The 18,562-nt window shown below is 37.7% G+C and overlaps 1 protein-coding gene across 1 annotated transcript in view; it reads left to right on the forward strand.

Annotated features, from left to right (window-relative positions):
- Positions 1-18,166, forward strand: part of TSPAN13 (tetraspanin 13) — a 32,064-nt gene extending 13,898 nt beyond the window's left edge. Inside the window, exons 2-6 of the mRNA XM_047849321.1 lie at positions 8,367-8,534; positions 9,241-9,321; positions 10,201-10,314; positions 11,549-11,662; positions 17,043-18,166. Of these exons, the coding sequence (XP_047705277.1) occupies positions 8,367-8,534; positions 9,241-9,321; positions 10,201-10,314; positions 11,549-11,662; positions 17,043-17,117 (552 nt within the window). The 3' untranslated portion in view covers positions 17,118-18,166. The remainder of the gene's footprint in view (positions 1-8,366; positions 8,535-9,240; positions 9,322-10,200; positions 10,315-11,548; positions 11,663-17,042) is intronic.
- Positions 18,167-18,562: the final 396 nt, after the last annotated feature.

Below are 18,562 nucleotides of genomic sequence, written 5' to 3' on the forward strand. Positions count from 1 at the left end.
CATTTCTTTTCTGTTTGAAACTTATTGATTTAATAGAAATAGATTAAAATCATTTGTATTCTACTGTGTGATCACATTAGAGTTTATGAATGTCATATTCATGGTCTCTGAGGTTGTTTTCAATTTTTTACTGTGACAAACAAGACTGCAGGAAAATCCTGATGTACGATGTCTAGTTGGGGACATGGGTATTTCTCTTGGGTATTAATCTAGAAGCAGAATTGCTGGTTTAGTAAGGGGTACATTTCTTTAATTGTCCTAGGTGCTGCCAGATTGTTGTGTAAAGTGACTACAAAAATTTACACTTTGACTTAAATGAGTGCTAGACTCTCCACATCATTAGTGTCATCAGGCCTAATTTTTGCATGTGAGATGGTATCCTGTTGTTCTAATTTTTGTTTTCCTGATATATAATGTGATTTAACGTCTTCCGCGTGTTAATTGCCTTTTGGATTCTTCTTCGGTGGATTGCCTATCATTGCCTTTGGCTACTTTACAGTGTGCTTTTTGTCCTTTTAAATTGTTTTGCAGGTATTCTTTAATATTTATGTGCTGGAAATATCCTCTAGTCCTAGGCTTATTCCACAGTTGTCTGGTGTTTTTTTTTTTATCATGTAGAAGTTTTAAATTTTCACATCAGGTGTAGTGTGATAGGTAAGAACACAGAATCCACAGCCATACAGCCTCCGGCTTCAGATCCCCTCTTATCCCCAGTTCTGTCCCCTCTTTGCTGTGTAACCTTGGGCAAGTTACTTCACATCTCTGTGCATGACTTTCCTCATCTGGAAAATGGAGGCAACAGTATTACCTACCTCTTAGAGTACTAAGTGCTTTATGTAAAGCACTTAGAATACTTCCTTGCACATAGTAAACATTACATTAGTATAATATTTAATTTTTGGGGCGTTGTGTTTAAGAAGTTTTTCTTTAACCACAAAGTCAAAACAATTTTCTCTATTTTTTCCTAAAACATTAAGTTTTGCCTTTTATATTTAGGGTTTAAATCTATGGTATGAGGTAGGGACTACTGCTATTTTTTGTTTGTTTGTTTTAATGGGCAGGGAATTGTCATAGGGCTATTAATTAAAGACTACTCTTTCCCTACTTATTTGGAATTCTATCTCCTTCCAAGCCCAGACTATTGGCTTATTTAGTTTTGTGTCAACGACTTGATTTTAATTACCAAACTGTTACAGTAAGTTGTGATACTTGTTTGGATTTGTAACTTACTTGTTTTTTTTTAGTTTTATTTATATGTTTAATTTTACTAATTAAAAAAAATAATAAAACATGCCCAAAAGATGTAGAGTCAGGCTCAGGTTTTGCAGAGTGTGGTGAAAGCAACAAAAAAGAGTCTGGGACAGTTCCTTGTAAGCACTGACAAAGTCATTTCCATTTGCCACTAAGAGCATTTCTTATGCATAGTGCTGGTGACAGTGCAGCCGGGCTGAGAAAGAGTACAACAGCTATAGCCTTTCTACTTAAGCTTAAAAATGTTCCTAGCCCTTTGGTGACATTTATTCTTCCACATAAATTAATGGATCATTGTATAAAGTTCTATCCAAAACAAACCTCTTCGAGCTTTGACTAGAAATACATTGAATGTAGGCTAAATTGGAGGTGAATTGATACTTTATTATAGTCAGCGTTCCCACCCGTGAACATGTTATATTTCATTTTAGTTTTTTATGTTCTTCAATTAATTTTATAATTTTCTCCATGAAGGTCTTTAATACTTTTGGTAGATTTATTTCGGTGTACCTGATATTTGCAGGGCTATTACAGATCACCTCCGAAAAAATACATTAAAAATTTGGGGGAATGCATGAGTACACTGTTGATGTTTGTATATTGGTCCTATTTATAGCAACTTTTCTCATCTTACCAATTTTAATGTTTGCAGTCTCTTGGATTTCCCATGTGGATACTCCTATTAATATGGATAACGAGAGCTGTGTTTCCTTCTCATCTGTGTTCAGTGCTCAGGCTTACTCAGTTGTCTAAGATCTCCATTACAATGCTGAATAGAAGGGGTGATAGCACCTTGGTTTTATTCTTGAATTTTGAAGGAAAGTTTCTCAGGTTTTATCATGGAGTATGATTTTTGCCTTGGGTTTTTGATGGCTATTCTTTATCAGTTAAGGAAATTTGGGAGAATTTACTCTTGTTCTCTTTCTTAGAAAATAATTTTGCTGAATGCCTGTTACCTTTTTTTTTTCTTTTTTAATAAAGCTTTATTTATCCTTCTTATAATATGCTTCTCTTCTTCCTACTTTCTTTGACTTTGCTCTGTTTGGCTCTTTTTCCAGTCTCTCTTTTTAAATATGGTTTTGTTTTGTTCATATTGTTTTCATTTCTTCTTTTATCTTTTTAGTCAGTTTAAACATAATAATTTTAGGGGCACCTGGGTGGCTCAGTCAGTTAAGCCCCAACTTTGGCTCAGGTCATGATCTCACAGTCCGTGAGTTCGAGCCCCGCGTCGGGCTCTGTGCTGACAGCTCAGCCTGGAGCCTGCTTCCAATTGTGTGTCTCCCTCTCTCTCTGTCCCTCTCCTGTTCACTCTCTGTCTCTTTCTCTCAAAAATAAATAAACGTTAAAATATTTTAAAAAATAGTAATAATTTTAGTCTCATTTGGTTCGTTCTAGTACCTCAACGTCTTGGGGACTCTAATTCTTCTTTTGCTGTGTCTGTTGTATCTCTCTAGTGGTAGATTTTTTTTTTTTTTCTTATGTGTTTTGTGATTTTTGACAACAAAGTTTTTACTTTTTTCCCTGGGAATGGTGTGAGGGCTAGGACTTGCAGATGTTCCCTGTGAATCATTTTGAATTTGCTTCTGTGAGTTTTCCTTCCCTAAATACCATCACTGCCTGTGATGAGCTTTTATCTGGATTGCTTGGCATGAAGCTTCCTGCACGTCTGGGTAGTGACATTGAGACTCCATACATTTAGACTACAGACTCTAAGCTTGGAGTTTCTCTTTTTTACAAAAAGCTTTTTAAAAGGACTCAAAATTGTTTGCTGTCTTCCTGGATGTGGTAGTACAGTTTCTATAACTGCTTACCCTGAAAATATAACTTATATAGCTTTCTGGAAGACCTCATTATGTTAGCGTCTTTAGTTTCACTTCCCAGTCCTGCCTGGTTTGAAACCCAACTTCCTCCTCTTTAGGGACTCTTCTGATCTAGGAACTCGTTTCTATCCTTCCCATCCAGGAACATCTGCCCACCCCCTACCAGGTGTATGCTTACAGTCTGAGTTTGCATTTTCCCTTCCTTTCTGGCCTGTAGGACTTTCCCATAGTTTTTTAGTGCTCAGCTACATATTTAAACAAAATATTACAATCTTTTTCAATATTTTTTATTGAATTTCAGTCTTTTTAAAGTATTTGTAGTAGGAGAGATTCTATGGTAGCTCGGTTGCCCATTATCCCAGAACCCTCTAAGGTAGGCTGAATATTATCCCTCTGCCCCCAAAGGTGTACATCCTAATCTTTGGATATGGGTTGCTATGTTACCTTACATAGCAAAGGGAACTTTGAAATGTGATTACATTAAACATGTTGAGATGGGGAGATTATTCTGGATTATCTGGGAAAGCCCTGTGTAATCACGAAGGCCCTTATAAGAGGGATGCAGGAGGCCTATCCTCCAAGAAAGAGATACGCTGAAAAAAATAGGTTGTAGTCTGAGAGGTTTGAATATGCTGCACTGCTGGCTTTGAAGGTGGTAGAAGGAGTTACAGGCAATGGAATGCATGTGTCTTCTAGAAGGTGGAAGGGGCAAAGAAGTGAATTTGCCCCAAGAGCTTCCAGAAGGACTGCAGCCCTACTGACAGTGTAATTTAGCTTAGTAAGAGCCATATTGCACTTCTGAGCTCCAGTATTGCAGCAGAATAAATTTGTGTTGTTTTAAGCGACGAAACTGGTACTAATTTGTTAAAGTGACAATAGGGAACTGATATACTTTCTTCAATGTTCTTAAAGGAGGAGTGCTTTGTATTGTTACAGGGATAGACTGACAACTATGTTAGAGACACAGAGAGTAGACTTGGTGAGGAATACTCTTGACAGAGAGCTATATAGAAGGGAGTAGGCTGTTTCTTCCCCTACTTCAAAAAAAAAAAAAACAAAAAAAAAAATCAGAGTAGAGACACCCACTAGAATGTTCTAGATAATGTTTCCAATAATAGCATAATGCCTAGCCTGAGACCTGGAATATTTTATAGATGTGATAAAGTATCCTTCTCTTTTAGTTGTAGACATTACTTTTCAAAAGGCAAAAGATTCTTATTAATGAGCTTGTAAGTTGGTAGCTGAGAGAGCAGAAGACAGTTTTCTCATTTTGCTGAGATGTTGCTGCTGTACATAAAGGATTTGGTGTGCTAGGAGGGTGCTGACAAGGATCCCTGAACACTTTACTCCAGCTGCATGGTAGGATTTCATTAGTGGTAAAATATTAGGCTGGTTTCTGTAATTGTTAAGCGAGTCGTTCCTGCCTTGTCCAGTGCTAGGCGTGTGAATTGTTCCATATTAGTTTCCTAGGGCTTCTTTGATGAATTACCTACCACAGACATGGTGGCTTAAAAACATTAGACATTTATTCCCACAGTTCAGGAGACAGATGCCCAAAGTCAAGGCATCATCAGGGTTGCACTCTCTCTGAGAGCCCTGGGGGAGCATCTCTTCCTTGCCTCTTTCACCTTCAGGTGGCTTGCAGCATTCCTTGACTTGGAGCCACACCACTCTCTGCCTCTGTCACTACGTGGCCAACTCCTCTCTGTGTCTCCCTCAGCGTCTGTCTTCTAAGGATATTTGTGATGACATTTAGGGTCAACCTGATCATCCTGAATAAGCTCCTCCTTTTAACATTTTAAATTTAGTCACATCTTTTGCCACATAAAATAATATTCATTCTTTTGTTCTACAAAATAATATTCACAGTATGGTCATTTTTTGGGCTTACTACCTACTCCTTTACTATTTCTTTGCAGTGTTTGCCCTCCTCTATTTATCTGGATTTTTTCGATTATTGTTATGCCCTCTGACCCATCCTATAAAAATGTCTGATAAAGAGATTGTCCCATTGTAATTTTTTTATTCTCTCCTACACTGACTTCTAGAGCAAGGGCCCGCAAACCACGGCTCATGGGCCACATCCATTCCACTGCATGTTATTGTAGACTGTCAGCTAAGAATGGGTTTATGTTTTCAAATGATTGAAAAAAATTAAAGGAAGAGTAATATTTTAGTGCATACAAAAATTATATGAATTTAAATGTCAGTACCTGTAAATGAAGTGTTACTGGAACACAGACCTGCTCATTCATTTGCTGATGCTTTTGTGTTAACAGTAGCAGAGGTGAATAGTTGTGGCAGAGACTGTGTGATCCACAAGGCCAGATGGTCGCTATCTGGCCCTTTACAGAGAAAATTGGCCCACCTTTGTTCTAGTAGGGCTTGTCCCTGGCCTTTAGCGTATAGTGAGCACTAGTCATTTGTTACTGAGTATTTGACTTGTAAGAATTTCATCAACATAGTAAGGATTTGATATGATTCCCAAAAGGATTTTTTAAAACTAGGGGGTTAGTGGGGCTCAGTCAGTTAAGCGTCCGACTTCGGCTCAGGTCGTGATCTCACAGTCCGTGAGTTCGAGCCCCGCGTCGGGCTCTGTGCTGACAGCTCAGAGCCTGGAGCCTGCTTCGGATTCTGTGTCTCCCTCTCTCTCTGACCCTTCCCTGTTCATGCTCTGTCTCTCTCTGTCTCAAAAATAAATACACATTAAAAAAAAAAATTAAAAAAAACAAACAAACTAGGGCGTTAGAAGAAGTGTATTTATTCTATTATTCATGCTTCTGATCTTTTTGGCTCTAAGATTCAAAGAATTAGAGAGTGATAACCCTTCTTCCAAATTTAATTGAATTAGGAAATAGGCATCATACCTAGGAACTGAAGTTGGGAAGTGTGATGGTTATTTTATGTGTCATGTCCAGGCTATGGTGCCCAAATATTTGACTGAATGCTAGTGTATTGATTTGAAGGCACTTTTTAGATTTAATATTTACACTGAATTGACTTTAAGTAAAGCAGATTACCCCCATTGTGGTGTGCCTCATCCAATCAGTTGGAAACCTTAAGAACAAAACCCGAGATTTCTTTCTTTTCTTTTTCTTCTTCTTCTTCTTCTTCTTTTTTTTTTTTTAATGTTTATTTATTTGAGAGAGACAGAGATGGCATGAGTGGGGTATAGGGCAGAGAGACAGGGAGAGAGAGAGAGAATCCCAAACAAGCTTCATACTGCCAGCACAAGTCTGACGTGGGCTCGAACTTACAAACCCCGCGAGATTATAACTTGAGCCAAAACCAAGACTCAGACACTTAACTGACTGGGCCACCCAGGCGCCCCAAGACTGAGGTTTCTTAAAGAAGACAGATTTCTGCCTCAAGACTGTATCATAGAAAGCCTGCCTGAATTATCAACCTGCTGTCCTTGTCCTACAAATTATGGACATGCTGTCCCCACAACTGCATGAGCCAATTCCTTAAAATACATCTCTATTTCTAAATATATATCCTATTGGTTCTCTTGCTCTGGCTAACCCTGACTGATACAGCAGGTTACTGTGATGTGTTGCAAATGTGGAGCATCTGAAGTGTTGGGTCCCACGATGCAGTGAGGATGCTGAGTGTAGGCAAGGCAAAGGGCTGTCCTTTCATCAACTCCCCTCGTTCCATACCTTGTGCAAGGAAACGTGTTATATTTGGATACCATAGAGTCAGAAATAAGCTCACTGGTGATGGAGTAGAAGATTTTTTCTCAGTCCAAGATAGCCTGAGGTCCTGAGAAGATGGTAAGTGAGGTGATAAAAACAAGACAGAAGCAAACGGGCTTGCTGATAGGAGAACTGGAGAAAATGAGGGAGGGACCAAGCAACTTCCGGATGGCAAAGTTTTTGAGAATTTCTTCCTTCTTCTTCAACCTCTGAAGACAAAAGCTTTTTGTGCATAATAACTGCAGTGGAGAACAACAAGTCCGTGTATCTCCCTAACTTGGTTCTGTCACACTGCACACCGTTTCTTTCCTTCTCAAGTTCTGCTTTATGATAAATGGATAAAAATACAAATAGGTGTCCTATTTGTCAATGTTTGGCAGCTTTGCTTGTGTCTCGACACGTGTAAGAATTTTTAGATACCAGGATATTTAAAATTTGTGTTAATAAACTGTAATTACATATGGAAAATAAAATATTTGAATAAAAATCCATTTGAGTGACTGTTGATTTATATTTCAAAACAAATTTTATTGGGTCTTGAAATGGTGCCAGAAGTATATTTTATGATTTTATGTATTTTGATTCCTCTCAATTGTATTACACTGTCACCTGCTCCAAGAAATGGTTGGCTCTCAATTGAATTGAAGATACTGTCTCCTTCCTGCCCCACAACACCGACCCCATCCCTCCCACATACCTGTTTGAGCTTTATCTTCTATCAGTTCATCATAATCTTTCTAAGGCATGCTCTCTATTTGCTCTTTTAAAGAAGTAATTGTAACTTTGAGTTTTACAGGTAAGTTTCACTTACCTCTTCACTTGATTTTATTTTATGAGTAAATGATTAGAATGTAAAATAATTTCTTCTTGCTCAGAATGCCATTTTACTCAAAATAGTGCAAGTTTCTTACACTGTTTTTGTCCTAAGAGTTTTAATGATCTTTCACTGTCTGAATTCAAATAGAATACATAATGACATCTAAAGAAGTTATTTTCAACAGTTCCTTGAGAAATTTTGGACTGTTCATAAGGTCTGGGTTCTGAGATAGGTTTCAGGGCTATAGACAGGTAAGAAGATGGGGGCCCATTCTCAAGGTCCTCTGAGTCTCCCAGGAAAGACAGGCTTGGCGACAGAATGTGAGTGTGTTGAAGGGAACAGTAGAACCATATTTAAAGAACAGAGTTTATTAGGGATGGGGAAGGTTACAGTGCAACTGGGCTTTGAAGGAAACATAAGTGATTACCATGTGAAGAAATCAACATGTTGGACTGAGATGTATTGGCATTGAGAAGTTCTTCATATGCCATTATTTCAAAAGTGTAGGGAGAAATCATATAGAGCTTAGTAAACCAGATGACCTCTGAGTCTCCGTAATAATTTCATAGATTATTATTAGTTTTTTTAAAGCATGACTGATTTGTTAAAACAACATTATCTACTAAGATTTGGGTGTATTCTAGTATTGAGTAATGAGCAGTCATTTGCAAGATACTGAAAAATGTTCTTGATATTATTATATAAATTGATGTTTTTCTCCCCTGTTTCTCTTTCCTTTTTCCCCTACCCCATCCCTGGCCCTTTTGGTTGTTTTTGCAGTTGGTTAGTCTGTTGCTAATTGGAATCGCCGCATGGGGCATTGGTTTTGGGCTGATTTCCAGCCTCCGGGTGGTCGGCGTCGTCATTGCAGTGGGCATTTTCCTGTTCCTGATTGCCTTGGTGGGGCTGATTGGAGCTGTAAAACACCATCAGGTGTTGCTTTTTTTTGTATCCTTTTTTAAAAGCCGAATTTTTACCCCAATTGAATTTGTTCTTACCTTTATTGATTATTCTTTCGATAACTTACAACAGATTTGGAATTATCATTAGGAAATTAATTGCCAGACAGCAACTCCTAGCATGCCCTATGTGTATTTGTTGTGTAATCACAACAATTTGTTGTGTAATCAACATTAGGAATGTTTCTTAACGGTGAAATTACTGTATGTTCATATGTTTCCATTTTCTCCTTTTCACATCGTGAAGAGTGTATTCTGAGAGTTCAGTATAGTCCTCTTTATGTGTTGCAAATTCAAAGTTACGTTGAACTGATTCAGTGACCTATAGACCCTTTCTAGAAGGTTAATATTTGGTTGAGAATTTCAGTGATTGTTTTTTAGATTTAATAGTAAGAAATCTTATGTATGTTTATCTATACTTATTTCTTGTTTTATGCATGTAAAAATGTTTATTATAATCTAAATGAAGTTCTGGTAGATCAGCTGTTAGTTAAATATTAGTATTTTTTATTACGAACTTATACCTACAGTGTATTAATGAAAATAACAATCGTGTGTCTTCTTTTTGAACTTTCTCTAGGTGCCATTTGTTCTGTTTTCTGATTGAATCCCTTCTAGTACATTCTGATGTTGTCAGTACCTCTATTTTATATTATTTTAAGAGTATCAAGAAATGCCTTAACTTCAATTCTCAGTACATGATTATTCTCTTACTCGTATTTGTTGTTCAGTTTTCTGTATCATGTGCTTGCTTAGCCCTGAACGAGGAGCAACAGGTAAGCAAAGGCATTTATCTCCAGCTTTGTTAGGCCACATAGGGTGTGTAAGAAAAAAGGGGGAGAAATGATTGGAATATAAAGTAACTTCTTGCTCAGAATGGCATTTCACTCCACATACCTAACATCTTTTGTTCCCCATTGCCTGTTCCCGATTGCCTTCGTGGGGCTGATTGGTGCCCTGAGACACCATCAGGTGTTGCTATTTTTTGCATCCTTGAAGTAGAATTTTGCCTTCCCTGGGTAAAAAGTGCTACTACTAAAAGATGTTCACCCAGTCTTTCCCCACCATTATGCAATGAAACACTTGTGATTCCATTCTAACAACTATGCTCTCCAAACTCTAATTGGTAAAAGAATAAGGATCTCTGGGGCAATGGAAAATTTGTCTTGTTTCAGTCTGAGAATTTTTTTAACTAAGTGCTTTTTTAAAAAAATGCATGTAGGGGCGCCTGGGTGGCGCAGTCGGTTAAGCGTCTGACTTCAGCCAGGTCACGATCTCGCGGTCCGTGAGTTCGAGCCCCGCGTCAGGCTCTGGGCTGATGGCTCAGAGCCTGGAGCCTGTTTCCGATTCTGTGTCTCCCTCTCTCTCTGCCCCTCCCCCGCTCATGCTCTGTCTCTCTCTGTCCCAAAAATAAATAAACGTTGAAAAAAAAAATTTTTAAAAATGCATGTGAAAATTGAGACTTTTCTTTCTTGGGATAGACACAGTGCTTTAATTTTTGTTGCAGATTCAGTTCTTGCCCTTTGAAAACTTCTAATGGTCTTCCAAAGAATATTTATTTTAGATACTCTCAGTATTAAAAGTTGCAGTCTCTAGCTTTATACATTTTGTCCAGGGATAACACATTTTAATGCATATACTAATGCATTTTCTAGGGTCAGCTTCTCGAAGTTGGTTGGAACAATACAGCAAGTGCTCGAAATGACATCCAGAGAAATTTAAATTGCTGTGGGTTTCGAACTTATAACCCAAATGACACCTGTCTGGCTGTAAGTACAAAGCATAATGTATTTTTTGGAGATGTATTGCTTACAGATGAATAATGATTACCATGAAAGAAATGGATTTTCTGATGCTCAGTTGTATTTTTAAAATGCTGTACATACACCATGGACATTATTGTATCATTTGTCTGTCCTCAAGTATCTACTGCTGAGAGTGCTAAAGATCCCAGGGCCCTGCCAGACACAGATGTTTCTGGTTCTGCCCCTAATTCATTCCCATTCAACTCTTCCTAAAACAAGTTGTGAAAGAAAAGTAAGAGCCCATCAACCTTCAAGATGCAGAGGAGCCGTACAAATATCTTGGTTTTGAAGCATATCAGGGTAGTGGGAGGAGACCTGTCTATCCTAAATTGTGCTTTTTAACCATTTAAATGTCACGGGGGAAGGATATGTGGATCCTATTTCCTCCCTCCTTCCTTCCCCATTACAACTTCATGCTCCTTCTGTGTGGGAGCTGAGCTAGCAATGCACAAATTAGAGCCATACTGTTGTCCCAGGCCAGACCCCTGTATGAGGTTGGAGTTGGAGCTTAGCTGTCCTAGGAAGTTCACATGTGTTAAAATTTTGGGGAAACTCCTATAACCATCTCTCTGAGCCCTGAACTGGCTTGTCCCTCAATGAAGCCTCTTTCATGGGGTTATTAACTTTCTACTGCTGTGGAACACACGAACAACACCCGTGTATTATCTCAGTTTCCATGGGTCAGAATCGTGAGTGTGGCTTAGTTGGGTCTTCCACTTAGGATCTCCCCTGGGGGAAATCAAGGTGTCGGCCAAGGCTGCAGTCTCATCAGAGGCCTAGGGTCCTCTGGCAAGCTCAGTGGGTTCTTTGGCAGAACTGGGTGTCTGTCTGGTGGTTGTAGGACTTAGGTCCCATTTTCTTGCTCTCACAATATGGCAGCATCAAAGTCAGCTTGATATTTCCATTCTGTTAAGATGATATCTTATGTAACACACACCGCAAACATGGGAGTGACTGTCTATCGTATTCACAAATCCCATCCACAGTCAAGGGGGGTGATTACTCAAGGTGTGTACACTGGGGGTGGGAATCGTACAAGCCATCTAAGAATTTAGGACAGTACTAAATAGCCAAGGCCCAGACTGGGTATAATACTCCAGCCACTCATTTTTATGTGGGTTCAATTTTTATCGGCTTTTTATAACTGTACTTTGAAATAAAAGTCCTCTTTTTTTTTTTTTTTTTTAAATTGATACAGAGCTGTGTCAAAAGCAGCCACCCATGTTCACTGTGTGCTCCAATAATAGGAAAATATGCTGGAGAGGTTTTGAGATTTGTTGGTGGCATTGGCCTCTTCTTCAGCTTCACAGAGGTATGTGCAAATATCTCGCTATCTTTCCACTTTTGTCATAGGGATCCATTTTATATGGAGAGAGAGCATTACATTTTACCTTAGCATGGCCCTTAACTTTTGGAATGTATTGATGAATATTTTCACTGAGACTTAGTATTATAAATGTTTGAACCCTGGCTTGAAATCAGAAGACCTCACAGATCTAGCATGAACTTTAGACAGGGTGAGATGCTTCATCATTAAATCATTTAAAATTTAATGAACTAATAAAATGAATTTGGACTCGTTTATTTCTAGAGTCTCTTCTATTTATAGAGTTGTATGATAAATTATAATTTTAAATTTTGGAATAGGTAAGACATTCGTACTGTTTAAATTTTTTTTTTTTTCAGCGTTTATTTTTATTTTTGGGACAGAGAGAGACAGAGCATGAACGGGGGAGGGGCAGAGAGAGAGGGAGACACAGAATCGGAAACAGGCTCCAGGCTCTGAGCCATCAGCCCAGAGCCTGACGCAGGGCTCGAACTCACGAACCGTGAGATCATGACCTGAGCTGAAGTCGGACGCTCAACCGACTGCGCCACCCAGGCGCCCCTGTACTGTTTAATATATATAGTATATAACACATACACACATATACACATATAAAGATAAGCTTTGAAAAATTGCCTTCCAAACCCATCCTCTGTTGTTCCTAGCCTTCCAAAACCTACAGGTAAACAGTATTATTAATTTCTTATTTATATAACTTGTATTAATATATTTTTCATATTAATACAGTTACAGATAATATATGTGTCTGTAAGCAAAACCACACTCATATTGTTTGATAATTGTAGAGGAATGCTAATTCCTTTTGCATTGTTTTTATTAAATTCTCAATCTCTGTGGACATTTCTTGATAAAGCTGAGTTGGCAATATGTATCAAAATTTTTTTAACTCATACATTATTTTGAGAGAGCGAGCGAGAGAGAGAATTCCCAACAGGCTCAGCACTGTCAATGCAGAGCCTGACATGGGGCTCAGACTCATGAGCCGTGAGATCATGACCTGAGCCAAAATCAAGAATCAGGCACTTAACTGACTGAGCCACCCAGGCACCCCTATAGCACATTATATATGTGCTATATATTATATATTTTATATATAATATATTTACATATATTATATATTTATATGTTATATACATGTATATATGTTATATATTTTATTGTTTTCAGTTTCCTTTTTTTTCTCCTCGTGAGAAGAAAAAATTCACACTTGGCTGTTATTTACAAAGTGGAGATAAAGACCAAGGTTAATATTCATTTTTTAAAAGAAGTCTCCCCTGACATCTCTTCCTATTCTAAGCATTTTTTCTGTTTAACTTTTTCTCAAGAAAGAGCTGTCTAGTGGGTTGGTTGTGACATCGGACAAGAAAATTGATGTATTGTTTGAAAACCTGTGCATTATTTCTTCCTTTCCTTTAATCAGTATGATTTTTTTTTTCCCCATGAAACAACTTAAAAATAGAGATAGAAAAAAATCGGGATGAGCCATCTCCATTACCCCATTATCCAGATTCAACAATTATCAGGATTTTGCTACTTGGTTTCCTTTTTATTTTGGGATTTATTTTGAGAATTTAATTCTTTATTTATTTTTTATTTTTTTTAAATGTTTATTTAAAAACAAACCATGAGATCATGACCTGAGCTGAAATCAAGAGTTGGATGCTTAACCAACTGAGCCACACGGGTGCCCTGAATTTGATTCTTTTGAGCAGCTCCGTTTTCTTCTCATCAGGTTACACTACCTTCAATTATGCCTATTTTAAAAAAAAAATTTTTTTAACGTTTATTTATTTATTTTTTTTGAGACAGAGAGAGGCAGAGTATGAATGGAGGAGGGTCAGAGAGAGAGGGAGACACAGAATCTGAAACAGGCTCTAGGCTCTGAGCTGTCAGCACAGAGAGCCTGATGCGGGGCTTGAACTCACAGACTGCGAGATCATGACCTGAGCCGAAGTCGGACACTTAACCGACTGAGCCACCCAGGCGCTCCACCTATTTTTTTTTCTAAAAACAGACTTTATTTATTATTTTTTTGGAGCAGGTTTTGGTCCATAGCAAAACTGAGAGAAAGGTACAGAGATTCCCATATATCCCTGCCCTTAGAAAGGCATGCATAGTCTCCTCCATTGTCACCATTACTCACCACAGTGGGACATTGTTACAATTGATGAACCCACAATGACACATCATAATCACTCAAAGTCCATAGTTTATGTTAAGGTTTACTTTTGTACATCATATGGTTTGGACAAATGTATAATGACATGTATTATAATGACATCATTATAATATCATACAGAATATTTTTTGCTGTCCTGCCCTGTAGGTCTTCTCTGTTCTGCCTATTCATCCCTCCTTCTACTGTTTGTTTGTTTGTTTGTTTGTTTATCATTTCTGTTAAGAATATAAACTCTTGAGTCTTAGGTATCTAAGAGCTAAGAAGACATTGTTCTTTCATAGACTCTTGCTTTATATTTTATATACCATGTCCTTTGAAACCTGATTAGAGATTTTAAAAATAATTTATCCCACATGATATTTTCTGGATAGTAAATATTTTATAGGTACTCTCACTTTTCAATTTTTTGTTGTATTCAGTATTTCACCGAATCATAGGGATGAGGCTAACTAACCGAACCAATGATTTCCTCTCATAGGTGAAACAGAATGATTTGACTTGAACTATTTATCATGCCTGAAAATAAACTTTAACCCTAAAAAAAACATTTAGAATCTGAAAAAAAAAGTTAAAAAGTTAGCACACGTTCTTTGTAGAAACTGTAGAAAATACAGAACATTATTAAGATGAAAAATTACATGTATTTACTAACTAAAATTACAAATACTAATCTTTATATTTTGGCATATTACCTTTTGTCTTCCTATATTTAACAAATAAACATAAAGCATAATATATAGGCTTATGACACAATTTCTGTGTTGGTGACATGCATTCTAGATGTAGGTTCTAGGATCAGCCGAGTTCATGATCCCTTCTAGTCAAAGTTACCCTTGAAAATCTTCAAATCATTTTAAGCAGCTTTGTAAGCTTAAAATCCATTATCTAACTTTGATCTTTTTGCACTTTGGGTGTGGCCTCCCTTCCAAACTCCCTGGAAATGAGGGATGAGATAGTGGCTCAACAATAAGGCAAAAGAAGAGACTGTCTCATTTTGTCACTTACAGCTGAATTGGAGGAATTAAGTTTTGGTAAAATGTGGCCTCCGATTATGAGGGTCTAATTTTACCCATTTGCTTTGTTTCCCCTAAGAACTGTAACGTACACTATCAGCATATATCCAGGGCTGATAGTCAGAATATTTAAGGGGCGTCTGAGTGGCGCAGTCAGTTTAGCATCCAACTCTTGATTTCTGCTCAAGTCATGATCTCCTGATTTGCGGGATCCAGCCCTGTGTTGGGCTCTGCAATGACAGCAAGGAGTGTGCTTGGGATTCTCTTTTTCTGCCTTTCCGTCTCTCCCTCTCTCTCTCAGAATAAATAAGTAAACATTAAAAAAAAAAATTAAAACCTCAAAAATTCTCACCAAAAGCTCTTCCCGTGTGCAGCATTTCTGAGGCAGAGTGAAGGAAATGATGCTTGGGCGGGTTGGGGGGTGTCCATGGAGTTGCTCTTTGACAACGGGTGTGTAAATATTTCAGCATTGTAACAACCAGCCTGGTTGAAGTGGTAGGTGGAATGTAAGCCTGAGAATGGCCTTCAGCACATCAGATTTCACATACAACCACAAACACTGAGAGCATCACTCCAGGTTTGAACCACGGTTCTAGCACTCATGACCTGTGTGACTATCACTTGGTTATTTAGCCTCTCTTGGCCTCAGTTCCTTTGCTGGTGGAATAAGGATAATGATAGTTCCCCATCAAGTAGGGTGTTCGGGAAGTTGTTTGAATTTGTAAAGTGTGAAGAACAGAGCATGTCACAAAGTACTCTTGGTGTGTTAAATAAATTCCTTTTCTCCCCCTTTCATATGTATTTCAACCCAAACTTTCCACTTCCTTAAAGTAGACTTATTTTTCCTTGATTCACCTCAGCGATCGTAGTTCCATCAGCTCTTACGTGTTGTAACTAATCAGTGCTGGTCGACAATTTTATAACAACACCGGGGTTATTATTGTGGTAAGGGAGAAAATTGTGGAGTGATCATAATTCTCTAGAAGTAGTTTAGAGGGCTCATGAGTAGTAATGAAGTCAAATATACAAAATTTAGGTGAAAAGTTGTTATAGATCTAAAGTGGAAAATATAATTTGAAATTCATTTTGTTCTGTTAAATTTTTATATCTTTTCAGTCTAGGAATTTTTGATTATTTTAAGTAAATCAACTTTGAGAGGGCAGAAACAGAATGAACACATTTCTTAATTAAAAAAAAAATTATGTTGGTTAACGCTTTGGTAAACCTGGTGTAAGAAACAGCACAATAACAACTTAGTACTTTTCTAAAATTACGGATCTTTGTGCCCTTCGGGAGGTAGGAATTGTAACATTTTTTAATGATCTCCATTAGCAAAATTTGTTACTGTGGGGTTTTTGTTACTGCTGAATTTTCCCTCAACTCAGCTTGTTTCTGAATTATCAGAATATGTGATATTTTAGCTATCCAGACAATTCAGTGTTTGTAATAGGTTCCTAGTGCTGCTCTAACAAATAACCACGATTGGAGTTGCTTCAAGCAACACGGGTTTATGATTTTATGCTGCTAGAGGTCAGAAGTGTCAAATGCAGACTCCTTCTGGAGGCTTTCTGGGAGAGCCTGTTTCCTTGCCTTTGGCAGCCACTAGAGCTTCCTACAGTGTGCAGCTTGTGGCCGTGGCCTCCATCTTCGAAGGCGGCACGTGGACTTAGCCTCCATCATCGAAGGCAGCAGTGCAGCATCCTTTCTCTGACTGTCCCCTCTGCATCTGTCATCACATCACCCTTTCTCTGTGACTCTGATTTTTTTTTGTCCTTCTTCCTTCTTATGATTACATCAGCCAGCCCACCCACATAATCTCCCTGTCTCAAGATCTTTAACCCAATCACATCTGCGTAGTCCCTGTTACCATGTAAGGTAACCTATTCTGTCAGGTTCTGGGGATTATGTTGCAGACATCTGTGGAAGGCCATTTTTTGGCCTACCACAGTAGTCATGGTAATTGTTCTTAGGGCCTCTAATTTGGGCTAGTCACTACACTTTAAAAGGAAAAAAGAAACCTCTTCCTCTTTGAACAAATAATGCAAAGCGCTTCAGAGGTCCAGAATTATGTATTGATGCACTGAAGAAATATATACAACTGTTACTTTCTCTTTCTTTTTCTTTTTCTTTTTTTTTTTTTCTTCTATTCCAGATCCTGGGTGTTTGGCTGACCTACAGATACAGGAACCAGAAAGATCCTCGTGCTAATCCTAGTGCATTCCTTTGATGAGAAAACAAGGAACATCTTTCATATTCTGATCTTGTTCACTTTCTCTAACTTAAAGTTCAGCTAATTTGCCTGTTTAAGGAAGCAGTATCTGAAAAGTTACATTATTGACAGTGGAATTATATATTTTTTATTCTTACGTTTCTCTAAATGTTTTCCTTTTCCATTGCTGAAAAAATTAGATACTCGTGGTCTCCTCTGAACCTCAGTGGTACCTGTAATCTACTGTATTCACAGTGTCTGGCACTGTCCACTGTGGCCTTTCTTAGCATTTTTACCTGCAGAAAAACTTTGTATGGCACGATTGTGTTGATCATATTGTAAATCTAAATATACATCTCACTGGAATAATTAATTGTATGTAGCACTGTGCTGTGTAGATAGTTCCTACTGGAAAGAAGAGTTGACATTTATTACAGCCAGAAAGGGTGAAATTCTGTTAGGTTAAATTCAGTAAGGGAAATCCAAATTCCCCCCATTTTTTTTTTTTTTGTCTTTTTAGGAAAGTTGTGTTGTGAAAATTGTTAACATAAAAGTATACTTTAGTTCCAGTAGTCTTTTATGATTACACTAATGTAGCCTAGAAATAGCTATGTCTTTAGGAACGTGTGGTTTAGTTTTTGATTCTTATAGGTAAGTACAAAGGAGAAATGGTCTCATGAATGTTCTGATGTGTAACATTTGCTTCAGGTTTCGAGATGTAATGAGTTTGGGAAATTGAGAAAGCCTAGCTATGTAGCCTTCTTATTCTTTTATAATAATTTGAAGTCCAAAAGACTGCATTTTTAAACAAGTTACTATTAATGCATTGGCCCATGTAGCAAAAAGATATTTGATTATCTTACAAATTGTTAAATACCTTTTTCATGAGTTTTCTCAGTATTGTGACAGCAACTCGTCAAATCCAAGCATATTTGAATGTGAGCTCCCATAATTTGAATTTGAAATAGTATTGTGGTTCTGTAGATTATGTTAAAAAATTAAAGAATGGAAACCTTTCTTTGTGTGTGAATGTTTCAATTAAATTAATGGAAGAATTGCTAAATGAATTCAGTGAAATGGAATTCTTTTCTTTATTGCTTTATTCGCTCTGACCGACAGTCCAGTCCTGCCATTGTAGTGTATAATCTAGCCATGGAAATGAACTCCCAGCATTGATGTCTACTGGTAGTCCTCCCCACATTCTTTCTTGAAATGTTTCAGTGTTTAATATTTTCTCCACAGTGAGAATTCTCCATAGCGTTTTTTTTAAAAAGAGAAGTCATTCGTATTTATTTGTGGAAAATATGTAAGTTCCTTCATGTTATTGACAGTTCATAAGTTCTTGCATTCTATGTGCTATATAGTCTTTTATTGGTAATTGTCACGGTGATGGGTTTTAGGCCAAGAAAGGGGGCAAATGGTCGATATATAGAATTTTAGAGCATTTGGTGGTGGTGTCACCT

Source organism: Prionailurus viverrinus, chromosome A2, assembly GCF_022837055.1.
Source record: "Prionailurus viverrinus isolate Anna chromosome A2, UM_Priviv_1.0, whole genome shotgun sequence".
In the NCBI taxonomy this organism is placed as follows: Eukaryota; Metazoa; Chordata; class Mammalia; order Carnivora; family Felidae; genus Prionailurus; species Prionailurus viverrinus.